The following is a 19,610-nucleotide window of genomic DNA, read 5'->3' on the forward strand; positions in this document are numbered from 1 at the left end:
TTTCAGAAACCATCCAAACATGTACTGCAGTTATCTCCAGCACAGCACCCAAGTGGACATATTTAAGCACTCTTTAGTTAAATAATCTTCAAGGGTAATCACTATACTTAATCCTGCATTAAAGCTTTCCTAGATCATGAAATTAATTACCATAACCAAGTAGTCAATGGTTTCATAGTTCCTGTATTCTGCTATAGGGTACAAAGCTTCCTTACTGCATCTCTAATATATCTTAGATTTGAGAATGCAATTTCAAATATTTTTTCTACACACAATTTCTTCTGTATTTAATGCAGAATTACTGTAAAAAGCTGGCTAGCTGGCTTACAGATCTGGAAGTTCTGGAGAGAAACAGCTATGTAGGCTTTAACAGAATGTCACAAATCAATATACTATTCAACACCCTTCTCAAACAGTGTCTAAAAGGATGAATGGCCCTGTTGAAATACCCAGCACCTAACTGCAGCATCTCTGCAAATCTTTTTCTTTGAAAAGAAAAGCTACCTAAGTGACTATTTGGTAGATAAACCTCATCTTGCCACAACCTTAAGATCATTCTTTAAAGTAAAAAAGTACCACATTCATATTGTGCATTCTTTTTAGGATACCTGATATAGCAGCTCCAGCAGGGCAATTACATACAAACAAATGATAACTCCTTTGAATTTGCAGATTTAGGGCAAGACAGTGGTTGGCATGTGCTCTGTATTCTTCTTCACCTCTGCATCAAAACCCTATCTTGATGTACACTGAGAAGAGATTCAAGGCACACAGATCCTGCTTTCAGCTTTAAGTGTTGCATACAACTTACTTACCTGCATACAACCCTAAATTCACTTGTGTTTTCTTGTACACACAACATGCAGTAAGAAATGATCTTTTACATGCAAAGATTTAAATCCCAGGCATTGGATTCTCATTTCTTCATAGAACACATTAAGTAGACAGAAGAAGACAGGTTTCTCACACCACACACAGCTAACAGCCCTTCAGTTCAAGTCAGAAAGATCCCATGAAGTCAGATGAGAAGCAGGTACCCAGTTTGAATGAGGCAGTCCAAGGGATCCTCTGTTAGAAAGACCTGGAGATGCCTCAAGGTAGCTGCCTAGTGCCATCTTACACAAAAAACCAAAGATTTCTGAGACTTTCAAATGAGGAATATTGACATGGGAATTAAGAATGACATATTTCTTTACTGAGTGGCCCTAGAAGCTAAGCAGTAAACTCCAGAGAATCTCACATACCACCAGAAACCTATGCTTAGACAAGTCCATTGCATTTACCAAACTCTGAAGATGCTACTAATATAATGCTATATATAAAAATGCTAAGTATAGATATATATATATAAATATATATAACTATATATAAATACAGATGCTAAATATAATTAAGAGAGATAAAAGTCATTTACCATCTTTGAAGTCAGCATTTTTCTGCCTCACCAGAATTCGGAAATCTTCTGCTGGGTTAACACTGCCAACCTACAAGCAATCCAAAAATTATACAATCATCTGTCAACATCCATCCTTTATTCTTTCAAGACAACAAGAATCATTAAGATTCTGTTTATTTTAATCGGGAAACAGGAGCTCATAAACGCTCTGCACGCAGAGTCCTAAAATCAAAGTCTGACAGTGTGTGGTACCAGACAGTACTCCTAGCAGAGGTTAGTTAAGACATGAGCAAAATGAAGGTACATTTGCTATGCTGCACTCTTATATGACACCCACATTCTCTGGGGTTTCCAGGTCAGAGGCTCAGTAATTCAGCTTATCCACTAGTTCAGTTTTGAGACTTTCTGTAGCACAGAACTCTCGTTGATCTTGACAGACACTTAATGAGGAATGGGAGTTCCCAGGCATGTGGGAACAGAATCATTGGATGCCTCTCCAATAGGAAGCTCAAAAATAAAAGCTCAAAAATAAAAGCTTGCAGTTGATTCACCTATGATTCCTGGCCCGCTCCAATATCTTAAAGCTGAAGCTCCAAATGGGTGTACAAGTGCAGAAACTTTATAAAGGAACTGAGAACCAGGTCAAATTTAAACAAATATCTGAAAAGCAGGTGCAATAACTTTAGAAAAAAAAAATAAATTGCTTAATATGTCCTTTCATGAATCAAAATTCTCCTAAGTTTATCTGAAGACTTTATGTTTGCTGTCAAAATAATTCTTTGATCATTCTATAAGCTTACTTGGTCTCTTCAATGTTTCTTTTACATCTGGCAATGCCACATCAGAACTGTACAGAAGGAGTACAAAGTATTTAAACATTTTTAAAATCTCAATTTTAAAAACTAACCATAAAGGACAGTTTGAAAATAAGAGGAATTATCTCAATTAAAATGAAATCAATTTTTTGTCCTGTAATATGAACAATCAAATAATGGAAGGTGTACAGTTATGATACAGGCTTCATCTATCCATGTACACACTATCTGGAATTAAGGCAGTAATGAAGCAAAATGAAGCAAAATTTGTGATTTGGGACGCCAAGAAATGCTGAAAAAAGTCTTTAAAATCAGATTAAAATTTTCATTAAATATGATTAATAAGTTGATCTGCAACTTCTATGTTGCAGAGATATAAAAGAGAGCAAGAACAAAATTCAACCACTGAACCACAAATAAGAGATTCTGTTTTCTTCAGATCCTCAGGCTTGACCTTTCCACCATGGCTGATGGAAACTTGTGCTAGCATATGCTAAGGGAAGAGAAAGTTGTCATTAAAATCTCTAGCAGAGTCTCGAATCTACAAGCAGACAATATTTCAGTCATATTTTAGCTAGAAACTGTCCTTTTATCAGGAATTCCATATTTTCACTATAATACACTTAGATAAATTAATCTTCCCCTTTAATAACCAGACTTGTGAAATATGCTTACAGAGGTGACATTGCCTTCAGCAAGTTTCATGATGCTGAAACTACCCTCCTCATCTTCAATTTTTGGTTTCTTAGGGTTTGGTCCATCTTCACTGCTGCAATTAAGGACAAAAAATTAATATTAACTATTAAAGTGTCCTGCCTACTAAGAAGAGAGACAGTAAATTATTGAAATATATATTGAACACTGGAAAAAATTTCATTAGACAATTGTTCCCAAATTAACACTAAAAGATGCCTCACAGGCTACACAAAGCATTCAGTAGAAACATACATCAAACTCAGCATAAGGCAAAGGCTTGCACGTTGAACATGCAAGATTATTCATGCTTATTTCAGGAGTGAATTGACTCACAGGAATCTTCTCCACCTTTGTAAATACAGAACAACTCCAGTCACACCAGTCAAATTTATTTATTATCCAGTTTATTTATGCAGAACCTGTATATTGAGTCTACCTTGAGAATTTACGGTATATTACATGACATTTGGTATTCTCACCAGATCTTCTTAACATGCAATGGCAAAGCAATTGAACATTTTAAGAAATTTACTTACTCTTCAGAATTACTTGCTGGTTCTTGTCTTGTTATAGATACAAAACTGTTTACACAGTTGCTTTTGAGTCCAATGACACATTCTACATCAGCACACAACAGCTTTATAATCTTCCACTTAGAGCAGTCAAAATTTGCTAGCCAAATCCAAGTTAAGTAGTTAAGAACTCTCTTAGGACATTTTAAGGTACATCTCAAAAGGCCTTCAAAAGAGTATCAGTTCTTTTTAAGAAGTTAATTGTGATTTCAGGTTACTTTCTAGTTTTGCCCTCACAGGTAACGTTCATCAAGGTGTTCATTCAAACCAGGAACTTAATTGTAACATCCAATGTGCCAAACTTTAGAGCATATCTTGGAAACAGAAGAAAATCCAGCTAATCACAAACGGGAAAGAAAACCAGACAATGTGTTCCGTGTCATTTAATGTGACAGGTTACTGACATAGAAGAATCTATTTCAGTTTAAGAACGACAGAAAGCTGCATAGTAATCTAAAAGACAGTACTTGTACTCAAGGAATCCCAAAACAAAGTAAGAATTTTTTCTTAAAAATTCTAAGGTTGCAGTGAAGTAAGGAACTGCATGACAATGTAGGGCCAAAGACAGAGATCTTGAACGAGGCACCATTTTACATTCCAGAAGATTAAAACTGACTTTAAAAATTGTATTGTATGTTACAGAGGCAACAAACCATTAGAACTTCTACAGTCTTCCTTCTTACTTTCTACAGCACACTCATCACTCCTCCCCTAATTTACAAGCAGTGTCTAACCCACTTTGTTTCAGTAGTCTTCTCTGTCCTTTATTTAATTTTGTCACTACTGAAATGAAACCCCTTCTACTCAGCAACTCCTGTCCCTCTATATAACCTTATTTGTCACTCTAGGAAAAATTATTACTTTGGTTAAATCTCAGGACAAGGATAGGACACCTTGTGTCACTCTCAACTCTGCTGACTTTAGGGCTGACCTTGAACAAGCTGCTTGATTGCTCTGGACAGCTGATACTCCTGTCTGCAAGATGAAGAAACTGAAACTTGTCTAATGCCAGTAAGTTTAGAACTTCAATACAGAAGAATTCTGGTTAATGTTGTTTAATCAAAGGTGCAAAGAACAATGAAAATTCTCTTTTAGAATCTTTTTCTCCACAGGACTTTTCTGCTCAACTGCAATGTCTTGAAATCTTTTTCTTCCTGCATTATTTTTACAAATCCAAAATGCTTTGAGATTGGAGGAAGGAGAAGAACATAAATTATGATGCTGCATTTAACTGCCTAGGACCAAATATATAGCTGTCATTAATCAGTGCAGTACAGCAGAAACTAATGAATCCATACCAATTTATACCAGCCAAGGATATGACATTTAGAATCTGTTCCTGGTAATGCATTGATTAGCAGTATTTTTAAACTGTAAAACGTGCAACTACCATTCGAGATAAAAAAATTAAATACAAGACTAATTTAAAACACCCACTTCTACATTTATATAGAAGCCCCTCACATATTGCAAAGCTGGATATGGTATCAGCCTTTACAAAGCCAATGTAAGAAGGAAGAAAAAAGTAAAATGCTTTCTGTTCTACTGGATTTTTCAAACCACACATAACTTAGCAAAAGTGAAACAAACTAATGCTGAATATTAAAATCTTTATTAATGTATTTTTGCTTCCTTTGTAATTTATGCGTCTTTAATCCAATTAGACCTTAAAAATTAAGAAGAGATGAATCAGGTCAATATAATGATAGGAGAAACAAATTTGTTTTAGGATTCAAAAATAATGTTCAAGAGAGCTTCTAGCCAACTCTTCCAAAACAATTTAGTGCAAATTATCTGGATCTTACAGTTTTAATAAATTTAATGTTATCTGGTGATTAACATTTTCTTTTGTAATTGTTGCACAGTGATGTACTTTTACCAAGTGATTTAATTACAAGATTTAGCTCTTCACCAAATACAGAAAGCCAAAATTAACACTTCTGTTTTAGTACTGACAATACTACTGCTCCCATTCATTACTACAGCAATGTTTTTTTCTACTTTTCATCCTATTACCATTCATTCTTCATTGCATACTTGAGTCTGTACCCTTTTGCCTACCTTACACATTTTTTAAATCATTGTAATCCTTGCACTAATTTGTATTTCAAGTATTTTTATAGCTACTTTCATCACTCCTCTAAAAGGTAACCAGTCTTTAGAGGAAACAGCTTTCTTTCTTGCTTGTCAAATTGATGTCACTGGGTTCTATCTCCAGCTTGTTTGGAACCAAGCTTTGCTTTGCTTTTTTTTTTTAACTGGTCCTAGCTCTTTTTAAAATACACATATATGTATGTACATATATACAAACACACAGAGAAACTGGAACACAGAGCCAAGGACAAGAGAACTTAATATCTATTCTCAGACACACACAGGTAAGAGAGGCACACAAGGCAATAAGCAGAATAAAAAGCAAGGTGGTTCCCAGTCTGTATACAAAAATGTGGTCATTATTTCAGAGCAGTAACATGAGAAGTCCTATGTCATGTCTTCCCAAAGACAACACACTGAGGAGGCTATAAACAAGTCAAGACAAAGGATATTCAAGAATTTAGCTAAGCAAGGCCTCAAATTGGCTCAAAGATGTTCCTAGCACTGAAAGAACTGAGCCAAAAAAAAAACAAAAAACAAAAAACAAAAAACCCAAACAGAAGAAAAGGAAAAGGAGCTAACTGAAAACTCTCCAGCATCTCAGGGGACCCACTAGTTATATTATAGACATTCAAGAAATTAAGTTCTAAGAAGCAGATTTTGTTTAAGCAAACTGACTTGTGGTTGGGGTGATGGTACTGGTGCAGTAGCAATTAACCATTTATACTTCACATTTGTGGCACAAATAGAAGTGAACACAGTATATGTAACAGCAAAAATATCTTTAAAACTGTTCAGACACTAGATGTTCAGAGAAGAGTCCATTAACAGTTTGATTTATCATGACATCCACATTTACTGCACAGTAGGTAATAATGAAGCTCCTTTTCTTTTGGCTTGGAATTCAAAACAAAAGCTACAAAACAACCTAAATCAAACAAGCTGAGAAGCTCATTTAAAACTCTGCAGCATTTACTCTAAACTAAATTAGAACCTCTGTTATTCTTATTTGACCTATTGCATAACTGCCATATTAAAAACTGCTTGACAAGGAGACAGAAAGGAATGCAACAGGTTGCCCAGAGAGGATGTGCCGTTTCCAGCCCTGGGATGTTTTCAAGACCAGACTGAACAAGCAACCTTCTGAAGACCCTTCCAACCTGATGGATTCTGTGATAAAAAATACAGACATAAGGAAGCTACAGACTAGTTCCTGGTGTGTCTTGCCCAAAACAGTAAGACCACACTATTCACAAAATACGCCAGTCCTTCTGTGACACCACAGTATTTTCCACCTATCAGTATTTTTTTCAATATGTAACTCAATTATTTCAATATATAACTCATTGGTCTTATATTCAAAAGACTCAGCCTGCTTCATCCAGTAAAAGCAATTTGAAGTGTAAAGAAAGGTTTTTAAAAAACCCATAATACATCTCCAACTTACTTGTCTTTGAAGATGTCTTGAGCAGTCTTCTCTTCTTTTTTCTTGCTAACTTCTTTTAAGGGGAAAAGTGCTTTTACTTTTTCAAGAGGAGCATGACACCTTTCTTTTACCACACGGGGAATCTCCATCATCTCTAAAAGGTGCTGTTCAATTGGTGGCAATGGCTCATTGGGGTGAAAAGCCTTATGCTGCAAGCACTGCAAGAAACAATATGAGTGAAGAAAACCTTTTAGTTCATGTGCTTTTATTATAATGCCTGTATGTGTGACTGCATATGGAATATGTAAAATATCTGCCATGCTACTTTCATAGGCTGACAAAGATTCCAGCCCACAAGTGGATCCAGAGTCATATGATAAGCTGCCTAAGGAGATTAATAATGATATTTAACAAGAATACTGATGCAGAGGAATGTTCCTACACTCACTGGAATGAGTTCTACAAAAATGATCAGGAAAATTCCAGGAATGAAACGGTCATAGAATTTCCTGTAGCAGGGGCTCCAGAACTGGACACAGTAATCCAGGTGGGGTCTCACAAGAGCAGAGTAGAGGGGGAGAATCACAACCTGCTGCCCACATTTCTCTTTAATGCAGCCAGGATCCAATTAGCTTTCTGGGCTGCAAGTGTAGACGGTCATTTGCACCCATTCAGCTTTTTAATTTCACTTTACCTTGAAAATGCAGTTCTATTATACAACAGTTACATGAAAGATTTCTACACATTTCATAATTAGGCACAAAGGTCTATATCTCAACCATGTTACTGTCATGGTTTATTGCCCATCAAAGAAAGTAGTTTTTCCTGGTCAATAAACTCAGTAGGCATACAAGAGAAATTTTTACCAGTTCAAGAGCAAATAGAAAGAGAGAAGTTGAATGTACTCAGGTGAGGCACAGAACATTGGTATGTTTGCAAATTAGCTTTGGAAAGAGTGAGGGAATGAAAGGACCTGACCAACATACTTTCAACAGTTGGAACAGATGCTAGAAGGTACAGAGGAGAAGGCTTTTCCAACAAAGTGTAAAGACCACACAAAGCCAGAGAAACAGGCAAAGGGACAGAGATGAGGTTAATGAGTGAGACTATCAGGAATTCTATTGAGAATTTTAAAGATATAGTAGGTATCACTTAAATGTTGTGAAGTGTGGGATAGCAGCAGAAATTTATGTGCATATATACAGCCAGGCACTGGTGCATGCACACACATAAAAACATGGGATGTACATGGAGAACAACTTCTCCAAGCCCATCATACTGGGTGAATTAGGCACAAGTGTGAAGGTAACTACTTGGTAAACTAGGAATAAAGCAGAGATTTGCTCCCTTGTTAGCTGTCAAACATTACATTGCTTTAAAAAACAAAACCAAAGCAAACCAAAAAAACCCTCTATTCATGATGAAGAGCTGCCAATAAGGAAAATCCAGACCATATGCTACACATCAATACTGATGTGCTTTCATGCTGCCATTAAGATTCTAATCCATATTAGAGCATACTTTCAAAAGGAGGCAGTAACACAAGGCTACTGATTTGGAAACACTTCCAATGATTTAAGACATAATTACTTCAAAAGAGAGTAAAAATGTTTCTGGCAGCTGCAGTAATGGCTCATGTGATACAAAATACAATATTAAAACAACATTAGGGGACTGAATTAAACTCGCAAAGCAAAAATCTTAAATCCCCTGTTGTGAATGTGTTTTTCAGGCTTTCCATCTAAAAATCTCTGTGTGCAGCTACAAGAGTTGAGCAGACTGAGTAGCCCCAGCCTCCACTTGTTCTTGTTTTTAGAGTAGACTACATTCTCTGAAACATGATATGGCAGGTACCATCAAAACTAAGGTGCCAAATGGAGATGACTTTTAACAGACTTGATCTGAAGTTTCTAATCCTAAACACAGTCCCTTTTAACCTTGCTTCCTCTTCCTCCTGTGTCCAGCAAGAACCACTCCTACATTCACCAGCTAGAAGACAACCTACAGTGCCACTAGTTTCCAGACTCTCCATTCTATTCATGCATATTTTCAGCAATATATTAGCTCCTCCTTGCTCTCCCTAATTTCCTTACATTTCCAACCAAGAGATGTAGCCAGCTTTCAGCAACTGGGGTCACACTAAGTTACTGGTCAATGGATGTAATGAAGGGGGCTTTTCACATAATTCCATGCTAAGCAATGACATAAATGCACAACAGGAATTTACTGCAAGAGAATGTCCTGCCCTCCCACAGCACCTAGGAACACACTTGTTCTGGTTTGGGCCAGGATAGAATTAATTGTTTTGTCTTGTAATTTTGCTTTCAGCTAAGTCTCTTCTAAGTAGCTGCAATCATGAAATTAAAAGCAGTCAGTGTCTGCTTCTAGGCCTGCTAATGCTTGGTGTTTATAGTTATGGCTAGAGAATGGTGTGCATTGCTCAGGTCTGACAAGCATCTTATGTTCTGGGAAGAGAAAGGAGTAAAGGGGTCACACCTGCATCCCTCTTTTAGGGAGGAGAAGACAGGACAAGTGACCAAAATTGACCAAATGGAATATTCCATCCCATACACATCATACTCAGTATAAATTTGAGGGATCACAATGGTCAACCTCTTCCTTCTGCTTCTTCATCTATAGCCAACATCCTGGGAGGTTGCTGTCTGTTCATCTGCCTGTAGTCCTTATCTGTGCCATCCTGAAACTTTGTGTTCCTGCCTCCACCTCCTGCCTGCCTCCACACTCCTGCATCCAGCCCGGGACTTTTTCAGGGCCTGCCCTGCAGCCTTTCTGGTAAAGTGAGCATTACTGGGGGAAAGGGGAGAGAAACATGATATCATTTCTGTGTATATTTGTACATACTTAATTGTTTTTTCAACAGTACTGTTTCATTAAAGCTGTACACTTTAGTTTCCAACCCCTAAGTTCCTCTCCCTTGTTCCGTCCCTTTCCTCTGTCAGGGAGGGGGATTAATGGAGAGCATCCATCAGTTGTTTAATTGCCAGCCCAGCATTAAACCGTGACAACACTTCTGTAAGAACATAATTTAGCAAATCTATAAACCCTACAGGAACTGGATAGTATTTAAAGACTTAGAACACTGGAGAGAGATTCAGGTATCTAAAAGATAATCATCTAGTCTATACCAGTCACCTTCTCACTCTGCACGGTCCAACTATCATGTATTTACGATCTCCAAAACAAAAATGATCAATTATTTTTCTAGGTTCTTTTTTCCATGGATTATGGAATAGACTTGGACTAGTTAGCTAACTTTAGGGTGTTTAAGCCTCTATGAACTGAATCTTAAACTGATTCAGCTGATATCTAGTTTCTGATGATTTCAAAATTACCTTCCAACAGACTCTAAATTAAACCAAAGCTAAAATTACCTGTTGAAAGCCCTTAGGAACCTCTGTGAGCTACCTTCTGCCCCCTGGCTATACTGCTTTTTGAAAAAAATAAACCAAAACACCACTGTACAGTTCAACAACTTACGAATGAGCTCAGTCCTCTATGGTCACTTACATGTGGTCTAACAAGAGCCATTACAGGCCATTATCCCCACAAAACTTCCAGTACAAAGCAATAATTGCTGAGCAATTTGTTTATTTGGCTATCAAATAAAAATACCCTGCATTCCCCAATTATCTTATTTGTTTGAAATACCTGTATTTAAGAAGAACAACTTAAACAATGACATTGAAAGTCTGCCACCACAAAAGCTACAGAAGCTCACTTGGGCTTTTTGTAGGAAGGAAGGAATAAAATTTGAAACTCTGGATATAGGATATTACTCATCTTCCACTCCAGCAAGCACTAGCAATTCCTTTCCACTCTGTCATTTTCCAATGCTTACCACTACTTCCAGTGACACAATTTAGCTTTATGTTTCTGTTTAAATTCTGGCTCTTGTCACTTATCATTCCAAATATCTTCATGAGGTAACAGAGCAAGAAATTGAAGGGGGAGTTCATCCTGTCTTCTGTTATTTTTCTGAATCACCTTTAGTTCCTGTTCAGCCCAATCAATTTATTGTCTACATTCAAAATATTATTCATAGTTTTCTTCACAGTTCTTAAGGAACCAGCAGTGGCACTTGGTCTAAGGGATAAATACTAAGAATTTAGAGCATGACTGCAGCAAAGGCAAGAACAATCTGTCTGCAACTCATACTGATTAATACCAGTTTCACAACCCAGACAAAAAAATAGGGCTGTGTACAGGTTGTGTGAAAGCACTAAAAGGACGAGTAATTAGGGGTGTATAAACAGCAAGTTCTGCAAACACAAACTGTATCCTACCTAGTACATTTAAGCAGTCAATAAATAGCAGCAGTAGCATTCACCCTTACAAAATTCTATTATCCCCTAAAGTGACTGGTGAGTTAAGCAGTTACTTTCTTTTAGCAGCCCTTGACCCAACTGCTGGGACAACACCACCACACTGCTTCAGAAGACAAATGGCACACCTAAGGAAACACCTGTTGCATATGGGTTAGGAACTGGCTGGAGGGCCGGGCCCAGAGGGTGGTGGTGAACGGGGCTGCATCGAGTTGGCGGCCGGTCACCAGTGGTGTCCCCCAAGGATCAGTGTTGGGCCCAGTTCTTTTTAATATCTTTATCGATGACTTGGACGAAGGGATTGAGTCCATCATCAGCAAGTTCGCAGATGACACCAAGCTGGGGGGAAGTGTAGACCAACTCGAAGGCAGGAGGGCTCTGCAGAGGGACCTGGACAGGCTGGAGAGCTGGGCCGATTCCAACGGGATGAGGTTCAACAAGGCCAAGTGCCGGGTCCTGCACTTTGGCCACAACAACCCCATGCAGCGCTACAGGCTGGGGACAGAGTGGCTGGAGAGCAGCCAGGCAGAAAGGGACCTGGGAGTCTGCATTAACAAGAAACTGAACATGAGCCAGCAGTGTGCCCAGGTGGCCAAGAAGGCCAATGGCATCCTGGCCTGTATCAGAAACAGCGTCACCAGCAGGTCCAGGGAGGTGATTCTTCCCCTGTACTCAGCGCTGGTGAGGCCACACCTCGAGTACTGTGTCCAGTTCTGGGCCCCTCAGTTTAAGAAGGATGTAGAGGCCCTGGAACAAGTCCAAAGGAGGGCAACCAGGCTGGTGAAGGGACTCGAGCACAGGCCCTATGGGGAGAGGCTGAGAGAGCTGGGGCTGTTCAGCCTGAAGAAGAGGAGGCTCAGGGGAGACCTCATTGCTGTCTACAACTACCTGAAAGGAGGATGTAGCGAGGTGGGAGCTGGACTCTTTTCACAGATGACCTCCAACAAGACAAGAGGACACAATCTTAAGTTGCGCCAGGGGAGGTTTAGATTAGATATTAGAAAGAATTTCTTCACGGAGAGGGTGATTAGGCTATGGAATGGACTGCCCGGTGAGGTGGTAGATTCTCCGTCCCTGGAGACATTTAAAAAAAGACTGGATGTGGCACTCAGTGCCATGGTCTAGCAACTGCTCCAGTGGGTCAAGGGTTGGACTAGATGATCTCTGAGGTCCCTTCCAACCCGGCTAATTCTATGATTCTATGATAGGTGACACCAACTGGATCAAAATAATGCAAATAATATTACAATAAAATAGAGGAAATTCTATTTCCTGTGTGTTTCATTTACAAGCAAAATTGTACTTTTTTGTGATACCCAAGCTTTACAACCTGTCTTAAAATCTAAGTCGTGCAAAGGTCAATCCATTTAAGCTCTTGCCCAGCAATAACCTTCTACTGACCAAACCCTGCATTCACAGACTGTCTTGTTATATGACTGGCAGAATTTGGAGGGAACACAGAGTTCTTCAGGTGCCAATCAGAGCAGGATTTGAAGCCAGCTTACATATGTTCCTGAAACATACATATGACCCTCATATCCATTGCTGCTTTCACAACACTGAGGCAGCATGGCTTTTGGAAGCTTTTGGTAAGTTTTCTTAATTTAAAAAAGCATCTTCTTCCTACTCGTAAACTAAAAAAAAAAATTGTAATTGTTACGATATGATGACCATGGTTGTTACAATACCATTTTTGGTGAATTTCCAAATGGAGCCACACACTCAATGTATCTCCATGGCTCTGTATACAATACAGTTCTGCAGCTGTATAAAGTGCATCACAATTTTCCTTATTTTGGAATTTGCTGTGTCATTTTTCTTGAACTTGAATTCCAATCTATAATTAAGTCCCTCACACTCACAGTTCCAACAAAAATATTCACGATGAAAGGAATGTAAATAAAAATGTAGACAACTTCATACAATAACTGCAAGAAATGTTAACTGCTCTGCTGTCTGTAAAATGCATCAGGCACAGACACTCAGATGGAATATTTTAAATGTCAACAATGTTAACCACTTACTAGTGATCAAGTTCACCTCAGACTGACCTGTCTAGGAAACCACTGCTAGATGCAACAAAACACAGAAAAATTACTCTTCTCAAGTTTTGACAGGACACAGAATGAGGAGCCAGAGATCCCTGATTTTCAGTCAACTTCTCTCTTTGCCCAGAACCTGAAGACTGAGTCTACATCTGCACCATGATTGTGGCAATACAATCTTGAGATATACAAGAAAGTTTTAACTTGTCTAGTCTAGGTGCCTGTGAATATTTTTATAATTCCTCTTGTTTCATGGAAAGAGGAAATTTTAAGAATAAAATCTTTCAGGGACATACAAGCCAACTGCCTAACCCATATTTAAATGCAGAAGAATTTATATTCCCATTTTCACAACATAGATCTTTCCAGTGTGAGACAGAGGAGGAATGCCTCAACAAAAGAAGTTTTTTTGAAATGTCCTGTCATTCATCTCACCTGATATAACCTCTGAAAATGAGGATTTGGAATTTTGCTGGGCTTAAACAGGTCCTCAAAATTTTCTCCATCATCATCTTCAGAAACCAAATTCATAGAATCGATCAAAGAGTCAATGGCAGATAACTGATCCTCTAAGGCAAAAATTACATACAAAGAAAAAATAAATACTGAATGCACTTCTTGAAACCATTTATAAATGAAGATTCACTTCACAATGGGAGATTTTGAGCAAGTAATTACATGTCCCAGCCATTCTGTGATTCTATGTCACAGAATACACTGCAGATATAGGCATACCAATAAAAGAATATGGATAATGGACACAGTAATAAAAACCCTGCTTTATTTAAGGACTACAGTGTAAATACAAAGAGCAATTTTCCCCCCAAAGACCTCAATTATTGCTGCCTTTCTGCTTCCATTGTTACGCTTTTTCAAGATGTTCTTATTTGCAATGGAAGGTTTATAGGCCACTTAGAAAATAAGGATAACAGTTGGTTTGAAAAACTATGTTGCATAATATACATTTTATAAGTTATGATTGCAAATTAACACAGTTCACAATAGTCAACCCTTGCTTTAGTTAAGGCAGGTTTTAGATTTGTTCTCACACTGCTGCAAGAAAGCTGAAACAGTTTCAGCAACAACCCATCATGCTTTATACACCCTGACATCCAGATGCCCATTCAGTGAATCTCATAACAAATTAATGAAATGGGAGTGGATTTTAAACTACCTCCATTTATACTCGTTGCTGTGTAAAATTCTCAGAACAGTGAGTCAAGCTTTGTATGGCTGCATGGCCTATGGCTCTCCAAAGACATCCTCCATCTGAATTTGAACACTTGTAATGCATGATTTAAGAAACAATGCACCACAGAAAATAGTCTTTGAACATTACATTAACAAGTCATATTGCAACTAGTTACAGGACCAGCTTTGTACAAACAGAGATGATGTTTTTATTTTAATTCTAGCCAGATAATCACATATTGTAGCTCCCACAAGGTTTGGCCATTTGGTCTAACATGTGAGTTCAAAGATCAAAGGATAGAGAGGATTAAATCTCAGATGTCTATCACAGAGGTCCTGTCAGACTAAGAACCCCATAGCCTTAGACAGAAGTCATTTAACAGGACAATTTTAAAAGACTGCCTGCAAACCTCAAGACTGCAACTAATCTGTTGATACATGCTTTACACTTCATGATGATGTACCCTAAGTTATTTCCAAAGGGCTGGCTTTTTTCCTGTCAAAATAATGACAAAGCTTATGTTTTCATTGGAAAGCCAGATATTCTAGGTCTTTTAAAGAGTGTCTTAAAGGAAGACAAACAGGTTACTTTGTCAAGTTGCCCAGTGAAGGATTTTCTTACCTGTAGGAATGCATTTTTTATTGTTTTTCAAAGATGAAAATATGTACTGTCTTAAGTCTTCCATGTAGGGTAGTTGCACATAGATGAGACACTGAGAAAGACAAAAGAAGACAAGCAACTAAGCTTGAGTAATATAAAGTATCCAAAAGTGCCCTGGCAGCGCAATATAAACATAAGAAATACCCAAAGATCTAATATCTGTGTGTATCAAAACACATAAAATCTTTATAGAGCAACACAGCTTTAAGCAGAATAAAACATAGCATTATTTTACAATATCATAGAATCACAGAACTGGCTGGGTTTGAAGGGACCTCAGAGATCATCAAGTCCAACCCTTGACCCATCACTGCGGTTGCTAGACCATGGCACTGAGTGCCACATCCAGGCTCTTTTTAAATATCTCCATGGACAGAGAGTCCACTACCTCACTGGGCAGCCCATTCCAATGTCTGATCACCCTCTCTGTAAAGAAATTCATTCTAATGTCCAACCTAAACCTCCCCTGGCACAACTTGAGACCTCTTGTGCCCTCTTGTCTTGCTGAGAGTTGCCTGGGAAAAGAGCCCAACCCCCCCCTGGCTCCAACCTCCTTTCAGGGAGTTGTAGAGAGTGATGAGGTCTCCCCTGAGCCTCCTCTTCTCCAGCCTGAACAGCCCCAGCTCCCTCAGCTTCTCCTCATAGGGTCTGTGCCCGAGTCCTTTCACCAGCCTGGTTGCCCTCAATATAGTGATGGCCACACTACTCATTTTTCTACTAGTGGAATAAAGATCTCCCAGGTCATCCAATCCCTTTTTCTTACTCAGGATTTAAACCAGCCAGCCTCCAAATGCTCCATACATTGGATCTTCAGAAGGTTTCATCACAGGTTACTGTGTTTCAAGTCAAAAGTTGTTTTTGCTCTTTTAACACTCTCTGCCTACTTTTTCCTGTATTCAAATACTTCCCCCAGTTCATACCACTCTAAATAATTCCTTTCCATCCTTTATGTTTATACTCTTCAAAAGCCTGCAGATTGTTACATCCACCCCCACCTTCATCATTGCTTAGCCATGCTATACATATTTAGCTCTTTCAATAGTCTCCCAACTAAGATCAGTGGAAACATATGCCTCAAAAATTCTCACACACTGTTGCCTCTAGGTCTCTCAGAATTTAAAAAAGTGGTATTTCAAATGTGATTTCACTGTCGGCAAGACTTTTTTTCCCTAAGAAATAGACTTCATTTTTTTCTCCTGTCTTTTAAAATAACTTTTTCAAGTAAACAAAAACACTATTGTCTTCCTAATACTCCACAGGAACTTAAAGCCTGTGAGCTCCTCCCTTCAGCTCCAATTGACTTGGAAACCTAGTGACAAGAGCATAGTTGGACACCCCTGAAATGCCACCCCAACTATTGATTTCAAATTTTGCACTACCAAGAAACCCAGAGATAAATCTGCAGCTTAAGAAAATAAGACTAGTGCAACTCTGGATTGTACACAGAGGTAGGTAGGTAGGTTGGTAGGTAGGTAGGTAGTAACACAGCAAAAAAACAGTGGTAAATTATTACAGAAAAAAAAATAATAATCCAGAATAACAAAATTAAATTATTGCTATGTTACTATGAAATAAAAGCCTGTATTATTTGAATCTGTAATATAGAGGATACAAATGAAAATACACGGCATTCTTAAAACAGATTTTTTTAACACTATTTATTACCTCCTTGTCCTAAGACTTGGTAATATTTCCTAAAATTACTCTGAAAACCCACATTAGTTTCTTCTGGTATTACACAACACTGCAAATTCATATGGCTCAAATATTACCATTTACTAATTAGTGTTTCTAAAGCAGTAATAGAGAGGCTCTCTTAACAGAATGTAACAGTGAAAAATTACCTCATATGCATCCTTAATATATGGAAAAGCTACCCCAATTTGTGGGTTGCTTCTCCTATCATAAGCATAACGCACAATAGCTACCACTTTCAACTCATCCAGTGCATGAACAAGGGCAGAAAAAGCAACTGCTGCATTCTGGGGAAAAAAAAACAAAACATGTTTATAGGGTCATGCAAGTTCTGATTAGTCAGATACATCTTTCACAGTGAATTAAACAGTATTAATTTAGTCAAGACTAATTCCCATTTCAGCTATAACTTCGACACAAGCATTTCTCAAGTTCAAAAAAATGAAGCAGCAAAAAGGTCAGATCTCATAATGACAACAGATCCATTCAAAGCTGAGCAAACTTTAGATCCCGACTGTTCCACTTTTTCCACCAGCTGTGAAGAGGTGTCAGAAGTATTACAAGAGAGTGAGAGAAACAGAGGTAAGTCAGACCCCTGAAGGAACACATCAAAGCACTACAGTGAGGTTTTTACCTCTAATATTTAAAATAATTCATAGGTTTGCTCAAAATAGCACAGAGAGAGGGCACACTGTTGCTTTGCATGAGAATGGACTTAAGCACCAACTCCAGGGTACCCATGTGCTTGCACAAACATAGTATTTACCAGTTTCTCATTGTTCATGAGATACAGTATTCATTTGAGGTTTAATCCAACCTCTTTTCACCCTAATGGGCAACGGAACAAGCCTTCTCTAAGCTGCATTAAGAATATTTGTCTTAGTAACACAGAAAGAAGGGACAATTTCAAGCACCACTACTATTCTTTTCTGTTCCAGAGTAAAATATCTTCAGCATTAAACTTTAGTGCACCTTACCTCATCATCTTTTGCTGCAAAGACCTTCAGAGCCTGGTTGCCCATGTAGTAATGCCTCTGGATCTACAGATTCAAATGGTCAAGAGTTAGTCTGATCTGAACCAGAAGTCATTAATGAGACTAGACCAATTAAATGATGAAACAACTCACACATTATTCAAATGAGAAGCCATAAAATTTAATTACTGTGCATAGCAGTTAAAAGCCTGTGTATGTTTCTTATCTCCATTTATCACTCAATATGGATATTCAGTCATGTTCAGTAGGATAATCTCACACCTTCTTATTGAGTATGTGCAGCTGAATAATACTGCAGTAATTCAAAAGGGAGCATGGAAAAACCACAGCAGTTAACCAAAATGACACCACATCTATGCTATTAAAATCTTCTTTCCAAAGGTTTGTAAAAAATAGGCTAAAAAAGGTCATATCCTTAATTAATAAAGCTGCTTCAACAGCAACCTGGAATATATATATACACCTGTGCTGGCAAAGCAGCACTCTGCTAATACTGTTCATGAACATGGTTTAAAAAAAATAAATTAATGGAATAGCTGGAGCTACAGATGATGTGAAGTACACCCAGAGAAGCACTGTAATAACAGGACTCAAGAAAACCTGTCAAAAATACTGCACACTAGTATGAACACTGGTTAAAATTATCTTTGTTAAAGGAATTTCCCTTCAAATTACAGTCTCCAAACTAACCTAGAGTTTCATTGCTTAGCAAATTACCATCATGATGTTGAAGTCAATGACAACTTGCACCAGCACAGATTTTTTAATGTATTAAAGCACAATTCTTCAACTCAAAGCATTCTACCTGCAATTATTCTTTGCTGTTTTGTCTTTAAAAGCTCAGAAAATCTTATGTTGAGTAAAGTATAAATATCTAGACACATATCACCACAGCATTTTTGCTCAAAAAAGGTCCCTTTGTAATATTTTCAAGTATTATTTCTTGATTTACATGGCATTGCTTATAAATTAAAAATCAAAGTTTTAACGGCTTCTGATCTTCTTTCCTGAGGGATGTGAATAACTCAGAAAAATAGTATGAGGTGGTTCTATTCCTCTTTAATTATGTATTTGGAGCTGTTCCAGTTTCTCTAGTTAATAATAAATTATCTTTTCTCCAAAGTTTCTTTTAAAAGCAATTCAATATAAAACATACATTTGAATTGTGTCAGTATTATGATTCCAAACAATACAATTCAGAAGCCAAAACAAATGGAAAGCACGGGTCTTGAAAATTCCAGTTGCAGCTGAAAACTTCCTGATGCTCTTATCTGTACACTGTAATTTTAATCCTGCAACCACAACTGAGTCATTCTCTTCCACTCTTCTACCTCTTTTCTTTCACTGAGGTCTGTGCAACTGCTACTGGGGATAACTGCTCACACTCCCAGTTACAGAACCACAGCACAATTTATTGAAGACATAGTTCCTATTTGTTATAAAGCCCACAGACAAAAGAAGCACATCATAAAAATTATGAAGAGCAATAAATATTTTGTGCACTGAAAGAAAAAATAAAACCGATTTTGTAATTCTTTAAGGCCCACTTATGTGAATCAAAAGTATTTCTTCAACTAATTAAATTCCTACAATTAATTAATAATTATGTATTTGAAAGTATTATCACACTATCTGGCCAGTAATAGCAAAAAAAAAACAAAATCCACATAACAGCTCACAG

The 19,610-nt window shown here is 37.7% G+C and overlaps 1 protein-coding gene across 1 annotated transcript in view; it reads right to left on the bottom strand.

The window, feature by feature from the left end:
• XRCC5 (X-ray repair cross complementing 5) overlaps positions 1–19,610 on the bottom strand; it is a 52,073-nt gene that overhangs the window by 13,174 nt on the left and 19,289 nt on the right. The window contains exons 10-16 of the mRNA XM_071747767.1: positions 17,912–17,974; positions 17,084–17,221; positions 15,201–15,291; positions 13,823–13,956; positions 7,021–7,217; positions 2,887–2,980; positions 1,415–1,484 (exon numbers count right to left, since the gene is read on the bottom strand). Coding sequence (XP_071603868.1) covers positions 1,415–1,484; positions 2,887–2,980; positions 7,021–7,217; positions 13,823–13,956; positions 15,201–15,291; positions 17,084–17,221; positions 17,912–17,974 — 787 coding nt within the window. The remainder of the gene's footprint in view (positions 1–1,414; positions 1,485–2,886; positions 2,981–7,020; positions 7,218–13,822; positions 13,957–15,200; positions 15,292–17,083; positions 17,222–17,911; positions 17,975–19,610) is intronic.

Source organism: Heliangelus exortis, chromosome 6 (genome assembly GCF_036169615.1).
Source record: "Heliangelus exortis chromosome 6, bHelExo1.hap1, whole genome shotgun sequence".
Classification (NCBI taxonomy): Eukaryota; Metazoa; Chordata; class Aves; order Apodiformes; family Trochilidae; genus Heliangelus; species Heliangelus exortis.